Below are 21,626 nucleotides of genomic sequence, written 5' to 3'. Positions count from 1 at the left end.
GGCAGGGAGGGGCCGTGAGATCACTGCATTCCTAATTCATGAGCCAGCTCGCTCAAGCCGGGATGCCTGGGTTATGAACGGTCTAGGGTCAAGATGTCTGGGTCATGAGAGAGGAGAAAGCTGAGACGCCAGGGTCTCTAGGAGGGAAGCCCAGACCCCTGAGTCCCTAGGAGAGAATAGCGCTGAATGTTTGAACTCCTGGATCTTTGGAAGGAGGGGGCCAGGGGGTCCTTAGTACTAGGTTCGGTAAAGGAGAGATCTGAGAACCCAGACTCTTGGATCCAGTGGTTGCAGGGGCTAGGGACCGAAAGTTCTGGACCCGAGGGAGTTAGTGAACCCGAACACCTGTGTTAGTGTAAGGTATTTGCTTGAGACCAGGAATGGTCTGTGGAAGACCAAAGGGCCTGACTCCTGGATCTAAAACGCAAGAAGGGCTCAGACTTCTGAGTCCCATGTGTGCTTAGTCGTTAGGTCATGTCCGACTCCTTGCGACCCCATGGACGCAATCTGAGCCCGCCAGATTCATGGACTGTAGGCTCCTCTGTCCGTGGGGATTCTCCAGGCAAGAATACTGGAGGGGGTTGCCATGCCCTCCTCCAGGGAAACTTCCCAACCCAGGGATCGAACACAGGTCTCCCGCATTGCAGGCGGATTCTTTACCGGCTGAACAACAGTCCCATGGAGGAGGGAAATATGAGTTCGGATACTCTGCTCTGAGTGAGAGGAGTGTGGGCTTTTCTGTCCTAAATGAGGAGGAGGCTGTAGGGTCGGGCTCCTAGGTTCTAAATTTAGCGAGGACTTGGTATCGGGATTCGGGGATCCCTAGAATGTAGGCGGGGCAGCTCCCAACCAGTCCTGCATTTTTTTCCCTACGGCACACTCCGCGGAACTACAACTCCCTTGCTTCTGTCAGGCTGACCGCTCTTTACGTAACTTCCTTTTCCGCCGCTCTTTCCGCGCGCGTGCAGGGCACTATGGGGCCTAATCGCGGGCTACCGCAACCCCGCCCACTTCACCCCTCATCTCCTTGCTGTCCCCGCGCGGCAAAGGCGACGCGCAGACTACGCCTCCCGGCGTGCATCGCGCGCACCCTGCCCATGTGTCCCGTTGGCTGCCGGGAAAGTGAGTCCGGAGCCTTCTCACCAGCCTTCGCCGCACCGTGCTCGGTACTTGAAGTCCCGGCAAGCTCGGCGGCGTTTTAGCTCCACCCCTCCCCTCCCTCTGCTCGCGAGCCCCGCCCCAGCCCGCCCCGCCCCGCGCCGGGGCCGGAGCCGCAGCCCGAGCGGCGGGGTAAGATGGCGGCTGAGGTCCGGGCAGCGGGGCTCGGGCCTATTGGGGTGGGCGGGGCGGAGTCGGGTCGCTAGTTGTCCAGGGGTCCTCCCGGCACGCCGCAGGGCCTGGAGGGCTTGGCTGGGTGGCCTCGGGCCCGGTAGCGGTGGCAGAAGCTGGCGCCCAGAGAGGGGCCTTCTGAAGGCCCCGGGACGCGTCTGTGGTGCCGGGGGGCATCCACGGGGCGTCCCCGAGAGGACTGGGGGCGTCCACAGGGCCTGGACTGAGACTGAAGCCTGCCTTCCATCATATAGCTGCCTTGGGTCATTTCTGTGGGCACTCTTGAGCGTCTTTATGAGCTGACCGGAGGCTAGGGTCTGTTTAGAGGGTTCTGGGGCCATCTTGAGATCTTGAGATATGTCCCAGGGGTTAAAGAGATCTGCAAGAGCTGGAGAGTATCTGCAGAGCCAACTATAGCGCCTGGGCTATGTCTGTTAGCGCTGGGAAGTGTGTGCACGGGCTGACCTAAGGATGCGGCTCACCTACATGGGTAGGAGCCATTTAGGTGGGCTCTGAAGAACTGTTTCAGGACTGGGAAGTCTTTTATAGTCACCCAGAGGAGCCGGATGTACCCACTAAGGGAAGGAGACAAATCCTGAGATGTTCTCAGAGAGGCGTGGATGGGTTTCCAGCTGTCTGAGGAGTGTCTAGTCTGGGTGACAGAAGGCTTGGGGCAGTTAGAAAGACCTGGAACCATCTAGGTGGCTTTGAGTGTGACTGCAGGAGTGCAGTCTCTATGTCTGGAGCAAATTTGAATGTCTTTGGGGACCTGATAATTGCATGGAAAATAAGACAATGAAGAGATTTGGAAAGTTTGCTGGGCTGTGTTGTACTTGCCCTTTCGAAAGTAATTGAAATGCAAAATGTTGAAAAATTCTGCATGGCCCTGGGGCTACAGAGAGAGTTAAAATTAGTCCACATTGGTCTGGGAAAGTCCATAGGATCATCTAGACCCATCTATTGCAGTGCTTCTCAAACTCTTTTGACCTTGATCTACAGTGAGAAATACATTTTTCATTGAGACCCAGGGTACACCGTCATATGAATGTAGTACTCAAGTCCCATTAATAGTATTTCCATTTACTTGTGCTGTATGGTGAAGAACCTTGTGTGTTCAATTTGCTTTGATGACAAGCTATTTGTGAAGCACTCAATTGCTACCAAGTTTGGGAAACTGATCTAGAGTGACCAAGCAGTGTTTGCAGAGGCTTCTCTGGTCTTAAAAGATGTAAGGAGCCCAGGGTGTGTCTGCAAAGCCTGAGGCATATCTAAATACACAAGGGAGGATCTGTATACCACAGAGGGTTTGAGGCTATGTAGGTCTGTAGTCAACACGTCTTGATTGAGCATCTCTTACCTCTTAAGACACTGCCCTACCATACAAAGTATGTGCTTCCCCCCAGAGGTGCCCGAGAGCAGCTCCAGGGTCGGGAACTGTCCGGGGGGTGGGGGTGGGGGCCTGATCAGGATGAGAGGTGTCTATTGGAGTTAGGGAAGGAGGTGCAAGCTCTTAGAGAGCTGGGAGGCGGCACAAGAGCTTTTTGAAAATCTGGGATGAGGCCAACCAGGACCGAGGTTTCTTTGTTTTGCAGGTATGCAACTAGCGGTGTGGGGGAGACCACAGTAAGGGAAACCTGGGTATTAAAGGCTAATGATAATTATTGTTACTCTGTATAGAGGGCTTGGGCTGTTAACTCTTGTGTCAGGAGGCAGTCTCCTTTCTCTTGAGAAGAGTTTCCTATTGGACCCACTTGGAGTTAAGTGGATGGAGTTGGGGGTTAGGGGTTTTGAAGCTTTCTAGGAGCTGTGGGACTGGATGCTGTTTTCAGAGTAGGAGATTTGATGGTTGCAGGGAAACGTACAGTGAAATAGTCACTTTTTCTGAAGCCCTAATCAAGCCCCGCCCCTCCCTCAATCAGTCTGAAGAGTGATCTTTCAATCTCTGCGTGTTACCTAAGAATTTCTGTGACAACGCAAAGGCTTTAGCCACACTTCCATACAAGGGGGCAGCTAGGTGATCGGAGGTTGCTTCCTGTGGTGTCTGGTGGACAGCATTCCTGAAATGCGTGTTTTCATCTTCAAGATGGCACACTGGTTTTGTAGATCATTGTATCCTAGTTCCATCTTCTGTGTTTAAATACATTTTGTCGGGTCCCTCACCATTGAGGAAAATCGATGCTTGAGGAAGTGGCGTGGCATTTGAGGCGCACGCAAGCACACTGGCACGTATCTCAGTTTGGGAAAGGTGGGTTTCTGAGACTTCCGGACGCAGTATTTGACATCACAACTGGCCAGAAAAAAGTCTCGGCTCCTGTGGGGTCTTAAAGTTTGGTTGTGGGGGAAGCTGTGGGAACTGGGGAGTGGGATGTGGACATATACTGGGAAGGCTGCCCTTTGACAGAGGGGGTATCTGAAAGTCAGAAAGAGTTGCCCAAGCCCCTCCAGGGTCTGCACTGGGCCTGGAGCTTAGCGCTGGCCGGGGATGAGGTGGGGGTTGGGGGAGGATGGATGCTGAAGCAGATGCAGTGCTGGAGGCCACTGAGGCCTCCACGTCCGTCGTCTCCTTCCGCCACCTGACACCACCATGCGCTGCCCACTGGCCTCCACTCCAGACTCTGCCCCGCTCCCCCACCAGGTGACCATGGAGGAAGAAGATGAGTCTCGAGGGAAGACGGAAGAGTCAGGCGAGGATCGGGGCGACGGTCCGCCAGACAGAGACCCTACGCTTTCTCCTCCTGCTTTTATCCTGGTGAGGCTGTCAGACGCCTGGGGCCGAGGGAGGGAGGGGCAGGGGAGCCCAGATTCCTGGGCCCTGACTCCTGGACCCCCGAGGAGGCGGGTTGGGGCCAGGACTCGTGGCCTGTCTGTAGGGTTTGAGTCTGGTTGTAGAGGTGTCTGGAATGGCTGTCTCCTAGCAGCAGAGCTTGTGACCTTTGGCATGCATCTCTGACTCATCTTTGTTTCCACCCTCTTCCCTCTCACCTTGCCTTCAGCGGGCCATTCAGCAGGCTGTGGGGAGTTCCCTGCAGGGGGATCTGCCAAATGATAAAGGTATGATGGTGTCTGGTTCCTCCGAGACTCCTGCCCCATCTCTGTGTTCTTCCTCCTGCTCTCATTCATACATGATTTCCCCGGGTCTCCCAGGTGCCCCCGCTGGTGCTGGCACAGGGAGCCCCAGATGGGTTGGCCTCCGTGGCTGCCTTGGAGGGGCTCACAGTCTGGTGGAGGGGAGACATAGTCCCATCACAGAGGTAACCCAAGGCAGCCCAGCTAGGGTAGTGTGGGGAGAGATGGAGTCCAGGAAGGCTTCTGCGAGGAAGTGACAGGTGACCTTGGTCTCTAAGGCCGTAGGAGCACTGTCTGGTCAAGAGGAAAGCCTGAGAGGCAGCAGGTACACGACCCAGAGGCCGCTGGACTGAGTTATGGGTCTTTGGGGCTGGCGGGCAGAGGGTGTTGGCAGGAGAGCCCAGTGAAGACTGGGTTACAGCAAAGCTCAGAGGCCAGGCTGACCTATCTGGACTTTATCCCAAAGATGGCTGGGGGCACAAATCGGGTGAGAGAGTTGGGGCCTCTGAAAAGTGTTGGTGGGACCCGGCTTGGGAGATGGTGGGATGGAGGCCAGGAAAGTAGGCAGATGTTCTCGGTTCCCTTGTCAAGAGCGAGGCGGTCTCTTTCTTCTCTGCTGTGTAAGGTCTCTGCCTCTAGTCCCCTGTCTCTAGTCCCGCATTCAATGTCTCTCCAGATGGCTCTCGGTGTCATGGCCTTCGATGGAGGCGCTGCCGGAGCCCACGATCGGAGCCCCGTTCCCAGGAATCCGGGGGGACTGACACGGCTACAGTAAGTAAGAAGACAGGGCTAGGTACCTGGATTCCTGGGGCTGGGGCAGGAAGGTCACTGGGGCCTGGACCCCAGAGATGGGGCTGGGGGACCCAGTCTCCTGGATCTGGGGTGGTGATCAGGGGCAGTGTGGAAGAGTCTGAGGGCCTGGTCCCTTGGGTCCTAGAGGCAGTCACATTGAGGGAATTGGTTGGATCCTTGTGTTTTCTTAGCGTCTCAGGAGTCTGGGTTACTGAGAGGTTGGGGCCTGGGGAAATGGGATGTGTGGTCCTCACATGAGCAGGGACAGGGTGGAGCCCCTCCTGGCCTATTCCAGGTGTTGGACATGGCTGCCGACGGCCTCCTTGCGGGGCTGGTGAGCATCCTGGATCCCCCAGACACCTGGGTTCCTAGCCACATGGACCTGCGGCCTGGCGAGTGAGTATCTGGGCTGCTGGACTGGGAGAGGCCCTGGCGTGGGGGTTGGACACACCTCTGAGGCTCCCTCCTCCCTGTCTTGCAGAAGCGAGGACATGCTGGAGCTGGTGGCCGAGGTCCGAATTGGGGACAGGGATCCAGTCCCTCTGCCGGTACCCAGCCTGCTGCCCCGTCTCAGGGCCTGGAGGACAGGCAAAACGGGTATGTGGGGCCAGGGCCGCCCTGGCAGGGGTCAATCGAGGCCTTAGCTGTCGCTGGTAGCAGTGGTAGTGCTGTTGGTGTCATTTAGACAAAACCTGTACCTTAACGTCTTTCCTGCTAGACTTCAGGAAAGGCTGTAAGCACGCACGTGTCGATGTAAGTAAAGCTGAAACTGACGTGAGAGCTAGTGCCTGGGAGCAGTGAGCGCGTGTCCAGGGCTCTGTGTATCAGTGTAGCTGTGTTAGGAATTCAGCTTTCTGGGATGGGGGCTTCTCAGGAGCGCTGACTCCAGGGGGAGAAAAGTCTGAAAGAGGGAAGGTTCTTCCTCGAGGTGGCACCAGCAGTTGCTTCATGGTGGTCCTGGGTCTGGGGCCTTCTCTGTGTAAAGCTGGAGTTTTTCTCTTCCAAGGTGGGCACCTGTCTGAGGGAGTGTCTGCTCGCAGCCCCGCACACAGTGCGGGCTGAACTCCTGAGCACTGTAGAGCAGAGGGTGTCCCAGCTCTGGGCGTCTGAATCACCACAGAGGATTCGTTAATCCATGAGTGGCCTGGCCCAGGGATGTGTGTGTGTGTGTGTGTGTGTGTGTGCTCAGTCACTTCAGTCGTGTCTGACTCTCTGGAATCCTATAAACTGCAGCCCGCCAGGCTCCTCTGTCCATGGGATTCTCCAGGCAAGAATCCTAGAGTGGGTTGTCATGCCCTCTTCCAGGGGACCTTCCCCACCCAGGGGTCAAACCCACGTCTCCAGAGTCTCCCGCATTGCAGGTGGACTCTGACTAATTCCCCGGTTTTGCTGCTGCTGGTCACTGGGGCGCTGATGAGAACCCTGGGTTTAGTCTTCCCTTCTGCGTATCCATACGTATCGGGAGCGGTGGGGAGGAGAGGAAGGTAGGGCACTGGGTCAGCTGTGAGCAGCTGTTCTGCCAGAGGCTCGCACATCCTGTGAAGCAGGTCAGGTTTTATCTCTTTTTTCCCTCACATATGCAGGATGACTTCCTTATCCACTAGACTCAGCGAACATGGTGCTGGGGGCCCATCAGACTCTTGGAGGCCCTCAGGGGTCTTTTCTTTTCTTTTATTATTTTAAAAAGTTTATTCATTCAGGCCTCACCACTCGGCCTGCGGGCTGTCAGTTCCCCAGCCGAGGGTTGAGTCCCAGGCCTGGACAGTGAAAGCCCCGAATCCTCAGGCCTGGGTCACCAGTGGCCACCCTCTTCCTTTAGAATCGGGAGCCATAGGGGATAAGTAAACAAGTGGGCGGACACTGTTACCTATTTACTTATTTACAGTCAGACCTGATTTACTAAAACAGATGGTGGGCGGGATTTGGCCCCTGGGCCAAAGTGATATCCATAGGTGGGTCTGGAATAGCTGTCTTCAGTAGGATCCTGAGGTTAGGATCTGTTGTCTTTTTTTTTTTTTTTTATGGTTTATTTATTTTTGCTGTGCTGGGTCTTCATCACTGCACTCGGGGAGCGGGGCTACTTTCTAGTGGTGCTGCGTGGCCTTCTCGTTGCGGTGGCTTCTCTTGTTGCGGAGCACGAGTTTAGTAGTTGTGACACATGCGCTTAGTTGCCCCATGGCAGGCATCAAACCCCTGTCCCCTGCATTGGCAGGCGGATTCTTATCCACCGGATCACCATCGAAGCCCATGGGCTTGTTTTTCTTAGGTGTTTTTTGGTCTTTATTTGGAATGTGTTAAGAATGCAAGAAAAAGAAAAGAAACTCACCTGTAGTCCTATTTTGCAAAAACAAAAACAAAAACAAAACAAAACTGTAAAGAAGCAGATGTTTTGCTTTGCTTCAATCTGCAGGCTTGGTTTTTGCCTGAGGTGGTTGTAATAACAGCCAGGGTTGTCAGAGCTCCTGGCCAGAGAGTCCTTGAAAGCAGAGATTTTTATCTCTGTGTGCCGTTGTACTCTCAGTACCCCAAACTGCTCCTAATCAGTGATCAGAAAAAAGTGCTGAATGAATGAGTAGACTCCCATTTCATAGATGAGGAAACTGAGGCAGACAGGGGTTGAGTCGCTTGCCTGTGGGCAGGTTGAGGTTGAGGGCTGGGGCCTGGGGTCCAGGTGGAAAGTGGCCCCTGGTGCTACGATCTCAGCCCTGGGCTTCTCCAGTGCTGTCCGCATGACCCTGCCGAGGTCCACGTGACCCTGCTGAGGTCCCTGCTGGTGCAGGAGCCTGGCTGTTACTTGTGGTTGAGAGAGTGGCCTCTGAACTCTGATGTGTGTGTCTGAACCCTGGCCCCGTCACCTGGCCTGGGGGCAGCCCTGGTCACTTGGCTCTACATGTGTATGACTTGTGGTGTGGAGGCCATGAAGTGCTTCAAAAGCAAGATCTTGGGAGGGCAGAGGAAATAAGGGAGGAAAGCCCGCTGCCTGGCCGGGTCATTGATGTCTGAGTCCTGAGCAGATACTGCCCCGGGGATGGGGCTCATCAGACGGCCGGGGGCACACGGGGACTCAGCCTGTCGGGGCTTACCGGCTCTGCCACTTCGCACCTTCTCAGGCTCCTGATAGGCCTTCTGTACAAAGGGATGGATTCCCACAAGAGGGGCTTGACCCTGCAGGTGGCGCTAGGTTGGAACCTGGCTCTCCAGTCCCGGCACATGCCTCCTGTGGGAATGTCAGTGCTCTTGTTGGTCAGGGCGGTCTTGGGTTGCCGGCCTGCTTGCCTCTCAGGATATCAGAGGGCAGCCTCCAGGGGTCACTTGTACCGCGCTGACTGCGCCCTCAGGGGAGATCCTGCTGCTCTGGGTCACAGTACCTACGGCATGGAGCTGTTAGGAGCGTCCTCCGTGTTGACTGCATGAAGCACTGGGCGCAGTGCCTGCTGGAGCAGTGAGGGCTGAGTGAGGGGGCCCAGCGGACGGGGTGCTGCCCGCCTGCGGGCCCCTTGCCACACCGGGACAGGCCCCTGACCCCTGCTGTCTCTGCTCTTCCTTTGCAGTTTCTCCGCAGTCTCACTCTTCTCGACCCACCTGTGCCCGCCACCTCCTCACCTTGGGCACTGGAGACGGGGGCCCTGCCCCTCCCCCTGCCCCCTCCTCTGCATCCTCCTCCCCTTCCCCTTCGCCCTCCTCATCCTCCCCTTCCCCGCCTCCCCCTCCACCACCCCCAGCGCCCCCAGCTCCTCCTGCACCCCGGTTTGATATCTATGACCCCTTCCACCCCACCGACGAGGCCTATTCCCCACCGCCTGCTCCGGAGCAGAAGTACGACCCCTTCGAGCCCACAGGCTCCAACCCCAGCTCATCAGCCGGGACCCCTTCACCTGAGGAGGAGGAAGAGGAAGAAGAGGAAGAAGAGGAGGGCCTGTCACAGAGCATCAGCCGCATCTCTGAGACCCTGGCGGGCATCTACGACGACAACAGCCTGAGCCAGGACTTCCCAGGTGACGAGAGCCCGGGCCCCGACCCCCAGCCCTTGCAGCCGACTCCAGCCCCTGGCACACCGCCCCAGGCCGACTCCACCAGGGCCGACGGAGCCACCCGCCGGCGTGTCTTTGTAGTGGGGACCGAGGCGGAGGCCTGTCGGGAAGGCAAGGTCTCCGTAGAGGTGGTGACAGCTGGCGGAACTGCCCTCCCGCCCCCTCTGCTGCCTCCGGGCGACTCGGAGATTGAGGAGGGCGAGATCGTCCAGCCCGAGGAGGAGCCCAGAATGGCGGTTTCCCTCTTCCGCGCCGGCGGCCGGGCAGCGCGGCCCCCACCCGTGGCCCCCTCTGCGGCCCAGCCCCCGCCCCCGCCGCCCGCACCCCGGGCCCCCGAGGGGGACGACTTCTTGTCTCTGCACGCGGAGTCCGACGGCGAGGGCGCCCTGCAGGTGGACCTGGGGGAGCCGGCCCCCGCGCCGCCAGCCGCCGACACGCGCTGGGGCGGCCTGGACCTGCGGCGCAAGATCCTGACCCAGCGGCGCGAGCGTTACCGGCAGCGATCGCCCTCTCCGGCCGTGGCCCCCGCCCCCGCCGCCCCCACCGGCCCGCCCACCCGCAAGAAGTCGAGGCGGGAACGCAAGCGGAGCGGCGGCGAGGCCAAGGAGGCCGCCTCTTCCTCCTCCGGAGCGCAGCCCGCCCCGCCGGCCCCGGCCTCCCCCTGGGACTCCAAGAAGCACCGCTCGCGGGACCGCAAGCCGGGCTCCCACGCCTCATCGTCCACCCGCCGCCGCTCGCGGTCCCGTTCCACCCGCCACCGCTCGCGGAGCACCGACCGGCGCCGCGGGGGCAGCCGCCGGTCACGGTCCCGGGAGAAAAGGCGGCGGCGGAGGCGCTCGAACTCACCGCCTCCGGCCACCTCATCTTCCTCGTCCTCCCGCCGCGAGCGGCACCGTGGCAAGCACCGCGATGGCGGTGGCAGCAAGAAGAAGAAGAAGCGGTCGCGGTCTCGGGGCGAGAAGCGTTCCGGGGACAGCGAGAAGGGCCCTCCCCCGGCCCAGCCGCCCTCCGGCTCCACCTCCCTGGGCAGTGACCGGGACAGCCGCCGGCGGGGGGCCGTTCCGCCCTCCATCCAGGACCTCACGGACCACGACCTCTTCGCCATCAAGCGGACCATCACCGTGGGCCGGCCGGATAAGTCTGACACCCGAGGCCCCTCCCCGGCCCCGGCCTCATCCCCCAAGCGGGAGGTCCTGTACGACTCGGAGGGGCTGAGCGCCGAGGAGCGGGGCGGCAAGAACAGCGAGAAGGACCGGCGGCGCTCGGGGGCTGCCTCCTCCTCCTCCTCCTCCCGGGAGAAGGGATCGCGGCGGAAGGCGCTGGACGGGGGGGACCGGGAGAGGGACAGAGACAGGGACAGGGACAGGTCGTCCAAGAAGACCCGGCCCCCCAAGGAGTTGGCACCCTCTTCGGGGCCCCCGCCAAAGCCTCCAGTCAGCAGCGGCTCGGGCTCCTCGTCCTCCTCGTCCTCGTCGTCTTCCCGGAAGGTGAAGCTGCAGTCCAAGGTGGCGGTGCTGATCCGCGAGGGCGTCAGCAGTACCACGCCGGCCAGGGAGGCCTCCTCTGCCGGCCTGGGCTCCATCGGAGTCAAGTTCAGCCGCGACCGGGAGAGCCGCTCCCCCTTCCTCAAGCCAGACGAGCGGGCCCCTGCGGAGGTGGCCAAAGCAGCTCAGGGCAGCACCAAGCCCAAAAAGACCAAGGTCAAGGCCAAGGCTGGGGCCAAGAAAACCAAGGGGACCAAGGGAAAGACCAAGCCATCCAAGACCAGGAAAAAGATCCGCAGCGGGGGCAGCAGTGGCCCGGTGACGCTGAAGAAGTCCAAGGCGGATAGCTGCAGCCAGGCCGCTGGAGCCAAGGGGGCCGAGGAGACCTCCTGGTCCGGGGAAGAGCGGGCAGCCAAGGCCCCCAGCACCCCACCCCCCAAGGTGGCCCCTCCACCCCCTGCACTGACGCCCGACTCGCAGACTGTGGACAGCAGCTGCAAGACACCTGAGGTCTCCTTCCTGCCAGAAGAGGCCGCTGAGGAGGCTGGGGTCCGGGTTGGGGCAGAGGAGGAGGAGGAGGAGGAAGAGGAGGAGGAGGAGGAGGAGGAGGAGGAGCAGCAGCCGGCCACCACCACAGCCACCAGCACGGCGGCGGCCGCGCCGAGTGCTGCCCCGAGTGCAGGGTCCACAGCTGGTGACTCGGGGGCGGAGGACGGGCCCGCTCCCCGCGGCTCCCAGCTGCCCACCCTGCCCCCGCCCATGCCCTGGAACCTGCCCGCGGGCGTGGACTGCACTACCAGCGGCGTCCTGGCCTGTGAGTGTCCCCCGGGGACCTAGGGCAGGTGGGGGCAGACAGACGGGATCCAGGAGGAGAAGGTCATTTGGGGATGAGCTTGGAGGCAGCGGTGGAGACACCTTGGAAGGACTGGGTGTATAATGACCAGGACCGGGAGGGCCTCAGGTGGGCGAGGGCCAGTCAACATCTGTCCAGAAGACTCCATGACGTCTGGGTGTGCTGGAAGAGAGCAGCAGGGTCACAGGGGCAGCAGGCAGCTGGGCCACTCCAACACAGCCGGGAGGGGTGGGCTGTGTCCTGGGGTCTGCGTAGAGGCAGCCTGGAATAGGCTTGGTGGAGGAAGAATGGGAAGAATGGAGAGAGCAGGGTCCCTTAGGGGATGCCAGGAGTCTGCTACACTGCAGACGTGGGGAACGGCCACGGGGGCTGGGGACCAGCCCCACGCCCACACACCTGAAGTCCTGAGAACACACAGGCTGTGGGCGGGCCCTCTCAGTGCCTGAGGCCCCCTCCTCCTGGTTGGTCCTGAGCGGAGACCTGCAGCCAGGGTGGGAGCGAGGGGGCAGCAGTGGTTGGGGGAGGCTTACCCTCTCCTCTCGCATCAACTCCCGATCCCCACCTCCTGCAGTGACTGCACTTCTCTTCAAGATGGAAGAAGCCAATCTGGCGAGCCGAGCAAAGGCCCAGGAACTGATCCAGGCCACCAACCAGGTGGGCTTCCTGGGGAGGAGTCCCCGCTGCCCCCTTTCCTGTCCCCTGCTTCGGGTTAGGAGAGGACTACAGCTCCTGGCAGGCTCTGGAGCAGGGTATCAGCCAGAAGAGGAGCCTGTCGCCTCTGGGACTGTTGGGAAATCAGGGTGGGAACGGGTACCGGTTCCGTCATCCCCTCCTGCTTATCCTCCAACCTTTCCCCACAGATCCTCAGCCACAGGAAGCCACCCTCAAGTCTGGGGGTGACCCCAGCTCCTGTGCCCACCTCCCTGGGTCTGCCCCCTGGCCCCTCCAGCTACCTGCTGCCTGGCAGCCTCCCCCTGGGAGGCTGCGGCTCCACCCCTCCCACCCCCACTGGGCTGGCTGCAGCGTCTGACAAGAGAGAGGGCAGCAGCAGCTCCGAGGGACGTGGGGACACAGACAAGGTGAACTGGGCTTGGGAGAGGTGGGTTGATGGTGACGGTTCTGCTGAGATTACAGATAGATACTGAGATGCAGGGGCTTGAGGAGAGCTGTGGACTGATGCCCGCAGATGAGGACTTAGATAAAAGGGAAGTCATTCAATTGTAAGGAAGGAAACTTGTCCTTGATTAGACGAGTGGGTGGGAAAAGAGTGCTAGGCAGGTTTTTTAAGAGTTTCATATAGTGGTGGGGATAGAGAGAGATGGACATGAACACACACTGATATTTATATGTATACCCACTGCAGTCTACCCCTTGGTTACCTGTCTCCCTTTCTCTGACCCCAGTCTTTTTGTGTAAGTGGGGCACGGGGTGGTATACAAATGAAAAATCAAGCATCTCTTGCTGGACGGAGGGAGGAAGAAAGGATACAGGGCAAGCAGGGGTTTTTTCTGCTCCTCTAGCTGGCTCCTGGGTCTCGGCTTGTGTGCCCTTTTTTGGTCTGGATGCTGGTCACTATTGTCTTGTCACCAGATGATGGCGCTGTTCACCCTTTCTGCAGCCCACGTACGGTGCCAGAAGGCTGGCAGAACAAACTCTTGTATTATAAACCCCGTATAAACGGAGATGGGCCACAGCTTTGATGGACACTTGTCTGTGGCCAGTGCCATGGGCTGCAGGACAGGAACAGTATGGGCTCTGTGACGAGCAGCAGGTCCCTGTGCCGCCGGCGAGGCTGCCCTGTATGTTCCCTGCCGTTGTTGTCTCAGCACATCTAGACAGAGGTGGGCCACACCCCCTTTCTCTTGGCCGCATGTCTAGAACCCACTCCTGTGGGGCTAGGGAGGCCTGAGGAGACGCCCTGGGGTGGCCATGCCTCCCCCAGCAGCTTGCCCGACTGCTGGCATTCTTGTCTCCGGGGAGATGCTGACCCTGAAGTGTGGGGTGTCCTGCCCTCCCGGGCCTTGGTTTTGCTGCTCCCATCTCTCTGAGGCAGCAGGGAGCAGCCGCCTGGCTCAGGTCTGTCTCCCTAATAGACTAAAGGGCAGCGGACACGTGGATCCTGGTCAGGGATGCCTGGGCCAGCCCAGGGTCCAGCCTGGAGGAAATGCTGGTGACACTGAGGCCCAGGCCTGGCCTGGCTGGCGGGGGTGACCACAGCAAGGGCAGACCCTCAGCAGGACTTCACCTCCAGGAGTACCTGGGTGGTCAGGAAGTCTGAACCTGCAGGCCGGTGAGCGAGGCAGGGTTCTGCAGAAACTCACCCGGCCTCTGCTGTCCCTTCTTCCCACCCTGTCACCACCTCCCAGTATCTGAAGAAGCTGCACACACAGGAGCGGGCGGTGGAGGAGGTGAAGCTGGCCATCAAGCCGTATTATCAGAAAAAGGACATCACCAAGGAGGAGTACAAGGACATCCTGAGGAAGGCCGTCCACAAGGTGGGGCCCGAGGAGACAGATGCGCGGGGGTGGGCAGAGGGGAGACAGCGTGGTGGACGTGAGCGGACAGGCAGACAGGGATGGTGGGTCAGTCTGGAAGGTGAGAGGGAGATAGGATTTCCTCCAGCCGGCATCAGCGGGGCAGGTTCAGACGGCCTGGACCTAAGGGTGGTCCTCCCACCCTGGGGCCCTGGGGGCTGGTGGTGACTGCGGCTGCCCCTTGCCCCCCAGATCTGCCACAGCAAAAGTGGGGAGATCAACCCCGTGAAGGTGAGCAACCTGGTGCGCGCCTACGTCCAACGCTACCGCTACTTCCGCAAGCATGGCCGCAAGCCAGGGGACCCTCCGGGGCCCCCGCGGCCACCCAAGGAGCCAGGACCCCCTGACAAAGGCGGCCCGGGCCTGCCCTTGCCCCCTCTCTGAGATTCTCGGCCCCGCCCCTTTCTTCCTTCGCTGCCTCTCTGGAATTCTGGACGTATTTATGGCTCCGTCTCCCCGTTTCCCTCCCCCGTCAGTGGGATGATTGGGGGAGGGCTGCTGCGGGAAAGAGGAGAGCCCCTGCCCCGTCTCACGCCCATCTCCCTTGCCCCAGAGCCTGTGCCCCGCGCCCAGACCCTTTGTTCGTGCCCCTCCCTCAGTTTCATTAAAGGTTTCATGAAATGTTATCCCTGAGCCCCATGATTTTTAGCCCTTCTCAGAGTCCAGTTTGGGAAGTGTTGGGGAGGAGACTTGGCCCAAGTGAGAGGGTGGTTAGCGGGGAGGATAGACAGTGTGACTTGGGGAAAGTGCAGCCGTCCCACCGGGCCTCACTCTTCGTGTATAAAGTGGGGGCTGTGAGGATTAGGAAAGACCCAAGGCGGGTGAAGCACTTAGAACCAGACCTGGCAGCTCCCCAGCTGTTGCTCTTGACAGTGGTGAGGGGAGGGCAGGGTCCCCACCCACCTGATCACTGCCTGCCCAGCTCAGGGCACCTGCGTGCTATCTGCCTGCCTTGGAACTGCCCCAGAAACCGGATCTTTGTCCTCCATTGAATTGGATCCTTTCTCCCGCTTCCCTGAGGCTGGGGTCGTCTAACTGACTCCCCCGAGATGGAGGGAAGCTGAAGCACAGCGTAGCGAGGGCCACACAGTAAGTCAGGCCTCTGTCAGCCCGTTTTTTTTTTTTTTTTTTTTAAAGTAGAAGTAAATAGAATTGTGTCAGATGGGTTGATAGGACCTTGAAAAGGTGTTTGTTATTTTTTTTAAACTTTATTTTGTATTGGAGTATAGCCGATTAACAACGCTGTGATAGTTTCAAGTGGGCAGCAGAGGGACTCACCAAACGTACACGTGTATCTGTTCTCCCCCGTCCATCAGTCCCTGTTACCCAGAACCAGGAGTGATGAGGCGAGGTGGGGGCATCCAGCCCATGGGGTGGGTCAGAATGTCTTTACAACTGGCCCTTGCAGGCCCACACAGAGGGGGCCCCAGGCCCAGAAAGGCAAAGGACTGGTCTGCCCAGCAGGAGTTGAGAACGGCACCCGAGGCTCTTGACAGAGTCTCTGCCTCTGGCCGTTGGCTTGAACTGTTTATAGGCAAGATGGATGTTCCAAATTGAGCCCAAAGGCCACCCTCAAAGAGCAGCCATTTAAGAATGAGACCTGGATTCTGACCTGCCTTGTTTTCCTATTTTGTGACCTTTGTTCCTCTCCAAGACTCGGTGTCTTGGTCTCTAAAACGGGTGACTCACTAGGTCCCAGAGAAGAGAGGTAAAGTGTCAGCTGCCCCCTGCACAGTGCCTGGCCCTCAGGCCATGAGCACCTACGATGTGAGTGGCTTGCACAGGTGGATAAACAGGCCTTAAGGAGGAATAACCCCTTGTTTGGGTCAGGGCTGGCCCAGTGACACTGAACACCAGACACACAGTGATGACCATGGCCAGAACCAGTTTATTGGTCGAGGTGAAGGGCTTGGGCTCAGGCCTCCCCAGCAACCTAGAAATCCATGTCTTCGGCCAGGTCCTGGAGGCAGGCCATGTACTGGTCTGGGGTGAGGGAGAGGGGGTCGCTGTTGGAAATGTGCAGGTCGACAGTGTTCTCCAGGGAGGAGGCACCCCCTTGCCGCGCTATGTCTACAAGAACCCTGAGACACATGGGGACAACCTGTGGGAGATGGGGGAGAAATTGTCAGGAGACAGCCAACACCATCCTCTACCCAGGATGGGGTTGAGTAGACTACAAATCCCAGTATCCCCCACTGTAACCCAGGATGAACCATTAGGCCCAGGCCTGCTGGGAGTTGTAGTTTTCCCCATATTCACGCCCAAGTTCAGTTTAGTTCAGTTCAGTCTGTCAGCCATGTCAGTATCTTTGCAACCCCATGGATTGCAGCACGCCAGGCTTCCCTGTCCATCACCAACTCCCGGAGCTTACTCAAACTCATGTCCATCAAGTTGGTAATGCCATCCAACCATCTCATCCTCTGTCGTCCCCTTCTCCCGCAACCAAGGGAGGCCACAAAAACTAGGGCTAAGGCTGCTGAAGGGGTTCCTAGAAGCTAGGGCTCAGCAGCTGGTGCTCAGAAGGATTCTTGGAAACTGAAGTACCTCACACAGGCTGCTAGGACTTGTAGTCCACCGACTTCCACATGGTTGAGTGAACTCAAAATTGGCTCTGGGAGAAAGGCCATTGGAGGGACGCCCAGAAGCCCCTGAGGAAGAACTGGCAGTTGCAGAGACTGCCAGAAGAACTATGGGAGTTGTAGTTTCTGGAAGCAGCCTCTCTTTTAAAATCCACCCCTCAGCTCCAGGAGCCTGGGGCTGGCAGTACCTTGACCATCACAAGCCTCTTGATCCATGGCTGGTCCTGGGGCCATGACTGCCCCACACAGAACCAGAGGGTATAGAGTGGTGAACGTCTGCTTCCTTCAATGAAGGTGATCAGATCTGGGGGCCAAGGAACAGAGAGTCAGGGATGGGAAGAAGACCTTCTACCTGCCCCTCTCCTCTGCCCCAAAACCTCATTAACATCCTTACCTTCTCTCCTGATCAAAAGCCCGGCATACCTCTGCCACCATGACTGGGGGCTGTTAATTTGGGGAAAGCCCCTCCACTTACGCACAAGCTTAAATGTTCCTCCTCCCTCCCTCTCATCAAGATGGGGCTGGAAGGTGAACCCCACCGCACCCTCCACCCCGCCCAGAGCCCCAGCCTTTGGATGGGGAAACAGGCCCAGGAGGGGCGTTCTCCTCCCCACGGATTCTCAGTGGTTCTGGAGTACCAGATCGGTGGTGGTAACTGCTCTTTAACCCCCCAAGCCCACACTGTCCACTATGTAGCCATTAGCTATGACTATTTAAGTTTTAATTGTATCTAATTAAAATCAAATAAAACTTAAAATTCACTTCCTCATTTTCACTGACCTCATCTAAATACTGAGCATCCACATGCAGCTAGTGGATACGAAGCTGGGCAGTGCAAATACAGTGCTATTTGCATCCCTGCACAAAGGTCTATTCGGATAGCAAGCCTCTAGAGGGTATCTTTCTCCTGCATCTGTCTTTCCACCACAATTGGTAATAACGATAACAACTCTGGCAGCTAATTCCCTGAGTGGCTTCTGTATGTTGGGCCTGAGCCCCCTGCCAGCTCCAGGCAGGTAAGGAGAGGGAGGAGACAGTCTGCAGATTTCACAGGTTCAGAGCAGTCCATCCTTCTCCCCAGGTTCAAGCACAAGCAGAGCCGCAGGGTCTGAATTCAATCTCCAACCTCCTGACCCCAGAGATTTTCACCACTGTTGCCTCCTGTTTCCACAGCAGAGTGAAGGCCCTGTATCACTCACCTGTTATGAAGGGCCCCAGGTTGAACACACCTCCTTCCCTGTCCTTCGGGACCTCGCCGTCAGGCTTGTGGCCACAGCTGGGGAGGAGCTCCTCGCCTATGGCCCAGTACACGTGGCAGTGCCCCAGCCTCTGGGCGCAGAGCCACTGCCCGGCCCGCCACAGGGCCAGCCCCCCGCCCAGGCAGCTCAGCACACGCTGCACGTAGTCTGTCACGCTCTTGTCTGTCAGGGACGTCGCAGGGTCCGGCAGTCGTATAGGCTGCCCAGGCAGCATCCTGTCCCCTGCTTCTGATCCCACCAGCCGCAGGCCCCCAGGGCAGAAAACAGTCTGCTGGAAGACTTGGCAGCCCCGGTAGAAGGCAGTCACCTCGAACTCCCAATCTGAGCAACAGCAGCCATAACGTGAAGGGGGAGAGAGCATGAGAGGGTGTGAGGGGGTTCTCGACCCGGGGCCTGGCCCCTCCTGCCCCGCAGCTGGCACTCACCTTCCTCGTTTGCCAACAGCTGCTTCAGGGGGTTTTCAGAGAGTCCCGAGTTTGGGCAAAGAGCAGGGATGTCTGAGTCGGGACTCTGCAAGAACTGAGGGGGCTTCTCAGAGGCCATAGTCAGATTCGAGGGCCCTCCTGGGCTCAAGTCCATGTCACTCAGTAACTTCTCCAGAGTGTCTTCCTGGACAGGAAAAAATAAAGATCCAGGTGTTTCCATGGCCTTTTCTGGACACTTCTCACTAACCAAGCTTTGTGTTCAGCCATGTGGAGACCCAGAGAGGAGACAGACCTGAGCTTTGCCCTCAAGGAGCTTCCAGCCCAGGGGAGACACAGCCACCAGCACAGTAAAAGACAGACAGCCTGGGTGTATGCTGGGCACTACAATAGCCCAAGGGGAGCAGCTAATTCCAACCTGAGGAACTGGCTCTGCAAGCAAGACGTGGGCAGAGGGCCTTCCCTGGTGGTCCAGTGGCTAAGATTCCGTGCTCCCAATCCAGGCAGCCCGGGTCCCATCCCTGGTCAGGGAACTAGATCCCACATGCTGCAACTAAGCGTCTGCATGCCACAGCTAAGACCTGGTGCAGCCAGATAAATGCTTTGTTAAGAAGACCTGGGCAGAGAAGTCTCAGGAGAATTTCAGAGAGGACTTTCCCCGGCACAGACATCAGCAAGATCAAGGATAGTGAGGTTCTGAGCTCACAAGAGGCTGAGAGAACCCTGCACAAGGAGGAAAGCTGTCAAATCCTGGAAAGTGGATTGGGGCCTCGAATGGCTGGTGAAAGCTCTGAGGTTTCTCTTGATGATGGCGCTGGGAAGCCATGGGAGGGCTGTGAACAGGGAAGAGTCAGGGGCAGACCTGGGTCAGGTTGGGGACAGACTGCAGGGGAGAGAATGGAGCCTGGGGTGACGGTCCCGGGGGAAGATGACATCTGGACAAGCTGGTGAGAACACAGAAAGAAGATGGGGTAGAGGCTGAGGGCAGCATGGTTGGGGAGCCTTCTTACCTGGGTATCAGAGGTATTGTGTCTGCCATTGTCTTGAGAGGTATCTGGCTCAGGGATGTCCCTGACTCCTATGGAGAAAAGTGGGCAGTGTAGTAGCGGCCCTGGGGACACTCGAAATCCCATCCCTCTAAGGGAAGCCTCATTCCCAGCACACCTGAGTTCACAAACTCATAGATTTTGTGTGGGTCTTGGGAGTCCTTGCTGTGGTCCTCCGCTAAACGCAACACTTCCTTCCGGTTCAGGGCAGACCGGAAATTCCTCTTCCAGGTCGGCAGGTCGGGCTTATCCTTCCCAGGAGTATAGGCACCACTGGCTACAGCCCAGGCCTAGGGGACCAGTGGTGCCGAGATAGTGGGGAAGATGACTTAGACCTTGCTCCAGGGGTCCTAACCCTGTCTCCTCGTGCCCGAACACCGTCCTCTCCGCGGGCACGTTCTAACTTGTCAGGGTTTCATCCCCAAATTCTCAGATTCTCTGTGTCCCAAGTCCCACTACCTCCGCCCTTCGAAAACCTGTGCTTGCTAAGCCAGCCTTCCAGGTCCCTTTGAATGTCTGCCACCAACTTGTCCGAGGACACGCTCTGTAATAACCTCGGCCCCTCGCACTCTACTTCGGCTTACCACCACCGGTGTATCCCAGTTTGGTGGTAAGAAACCTTAGCTTCAGGGCCAAGTCTTGCCTCTAATATCCAAGACCGGCCCTCAGAAATCCTACAACCAAGATTCCCACCCCAGGGGCCTCTGAACCCCCTAGGATGCATTTCCTTCCTTTTCCGGTTCTATTCCCAGAACCAGGAGACTCCAATCCTGACTGCTCTCCCACACCAGTCTGCGGATCCTACCACCTTCTCCCTTTCGAGTTCTAACTCCACCCACTTCCACCAGCCAACACAAATACCGGGCAGCTCCAGGTGCGCTAGCCCCGCCTTCTCGGCCCCGCCCGCTTTGGGACCGCCCCGCCCTGCCCCACTCGGGGACGGCCCCTCCCCGCCGGCACGCACCTGGAAGATGCCGAAATCCTCCTGCTGGGCATCCTGCCGCAAGCCGTGCTTCCAAGGGATGCGGAAACGCGTGCGGCTCTCGCCCAGCCAGGCCACGCCCTCCAACTCCCCTCGGTCCAGCTGAGATATCAGCCAGGGCAGTATCCGAGGCTTTTGGGTTCCCATGGTCTGGCCTGCGCGCAGATAATACTTCCTGGGCACAGGCGGCCTCCCAGGCCCGCCCAGTCGGAGAGTTCCGCACCCAGACCTCCGTCTCAAGGGCCACGTCGCAGGTCTCTAACATATTTTCCTGGGGTACAGACCTCCCATCCTCCACGGAGGCTCTCTAAATTCAGCGAGGACTCCCTCCCAAGCTCATTTTACACCCCTCCCCTCTTCCCCCCAGCTTCTGATGTGTAGATATATCTACTTCCGTCAATTCCGCCGGTGTAGACCTCTCTTCCATTGAATACCTCTCCCTCCCACCTACATAACCCCGTGCAGATACTCCCACCTTCAAGGTAGCGCCCTCCCCCTAGTTACTGCGGTGTAGATGCTACTGACCTGTAGACCTCCACCCCCGCACTTACCCCAGTGAAGAGACCCTTCCACAGTTCCCCCCGCCGCCATGATCCTTTCACCCATTTCCACCGTAGACCATCCACAGTCTCTCCCAAACAACCTCCCCCAGAGCATATCCTCATTTTCTAGAGTGGACTGCCTCCCATTCGCAGTGATCCTTCTCTCCCGAGATCAGCCAATATAGATGCCTCCTCTCCCCTCCTCCTTGCAACTCCGTTTGTTTTTGTTTGTTTGTTTGTTTTACAGCCGACCTGGGCGTCTGCTATTGCTTCACTTTTTTCCCTGCTTGTTTCACTTTCCCCAGATTACCCGCCTTCCCCACTGTCAATGCACACCCATCCTTTCTCCGCTTCCTCACTCCTGGACGCCACCAGGTCTTCAGTTTTTCCGTGTTACCTAAGTGTTGGGTCGGGGCGCGCAGGGTGCCAGGGCCCAGCCCTGTCTTTGGGGTCCCGTAGCTCTCGAACTCTCAGCTGCACACCCCCACTTCCCGTCAGTTGAGCTTTAGAGGTGGGGCTTCTTTTTCTCTCTATTTCTCGAAATAAAAAGGGCTTGATCGTCGTTTGGGTGACAGACTCCAGAACCAAAGAGGCGGCTCGGCGAGTCGTGACGTCCGTTCACCTCCCATCCCTTGCCCTTCTTAGGTTTTCCGACCATTGGCATGCTGGGAAAGTCACAAGCAAATTAGGCGGGACCCAGCGCTCCG

General features: G+C 58.4%; 2 protein-coding genes across 4 annotated transcripts; one reads left to right on the top strand and one right to left on the bottom strand.

The window, feature by feature from the left end:
* The first annotated feature begins 1,224 nt into the window (after positions 1–1,224).
* Positions 1,225–14,715, top strand: SCAF1 (SR-related CTD associated factor 1). 2 transcript variants are annotated; one of them, XM_027515120.1, is made up of 11 exons: positions 1,225–1,290; positions 3,965–4,078; positions 4,323–4,380; positions 5,072–5,166; positions 5,483–5,583; positions 5,669–5,784; positions 8,739–11,516; positions 12,127–12,209; positions 12,416–12,634; positions 13,922–14,050; positions 14,282–14,715. In XM_027515120.1, the coding sequence occupies exons 2-11, from the start codon at positions 3,971–3,973 to the stop codon at positions 14,471–14,473; spliced, it is 3,879 nt and encodes a 1,292-aa protein (XP_027370921.1). In that variant the 5' UTR covers positions 1,225–1,290; positions 3,965–3,970; the 3' UTR covers positions 14,474–14,715. The 2 variants fall into 2 exon arrangements, with proteins under 2 accessions (XP_027370921.1, XP_027370920.1); XM_027515119.1 differs by lacking the exon at positions 1,225–1,290 and adding an exon at positions 1,354–3,574.
* A 1,242-nt stretch (positions 14,716–15,957) lies between these two features.
* On the bottom strand, positions 15,958–21,575 carry IRF3 (interferon regulatory factor 3). Of its 2 annotated transcripts, XM_027515121.1 has the most exons (8): positions 21,317–21,575; positions 20,360–20,532; positions 19,514–19,685; positions 19,360–19,427; positions 18,353–18,536; positions 17,868–18,248; positions 16,857–16,972; positions 15,958–16,190 (listed from the first exon to the last, which is right to left on the bottom strand). In XM_027515121.1, exons 2-8 carry the CDS (start codon positions 20,522–20,524, stop codon positions 16,023–16,025), a joined length of 1,254 nt encoding a protein of 417 aa, XP_027370922.1. In that variant the 5' UTR covers positions 20,525–20,532; positions 21,317–21,575; the 3' UTR covers positions 15,958–16,022. The 2 variants fall into 2 exon arrangements, with proteins under 2 accessions (XP_027370922.1, XP_027370923.1); XM_027515122.1 differs by lacking the exon at positions 19,514–19,685 and having other exon boundaries at positions 20,360–21,575.
* Positions 21,576–21,626: the final 51 nt, after the last annotated feature.

Source organism: Bos indicus x Bos taurus, chromosome 18 (genome assembly GCF_003369695.1).
Source record: "Bos indicus x Bos taurus breed Angus x Brahman F1 hybrid chromosome 18, Bos_hybrid_MaternalHap_v2.0, whole genome shotgun sequence".
Lineage (NCBI taxonomy): Eukaryota > Metazoa > Chordata > Mammalia > Artiodactyla > Bovidae > Bos > Bos indicus x Bos taurus.
This window is presented reverse-complemented; position numbering and strand designations above follow the sequence as displayed.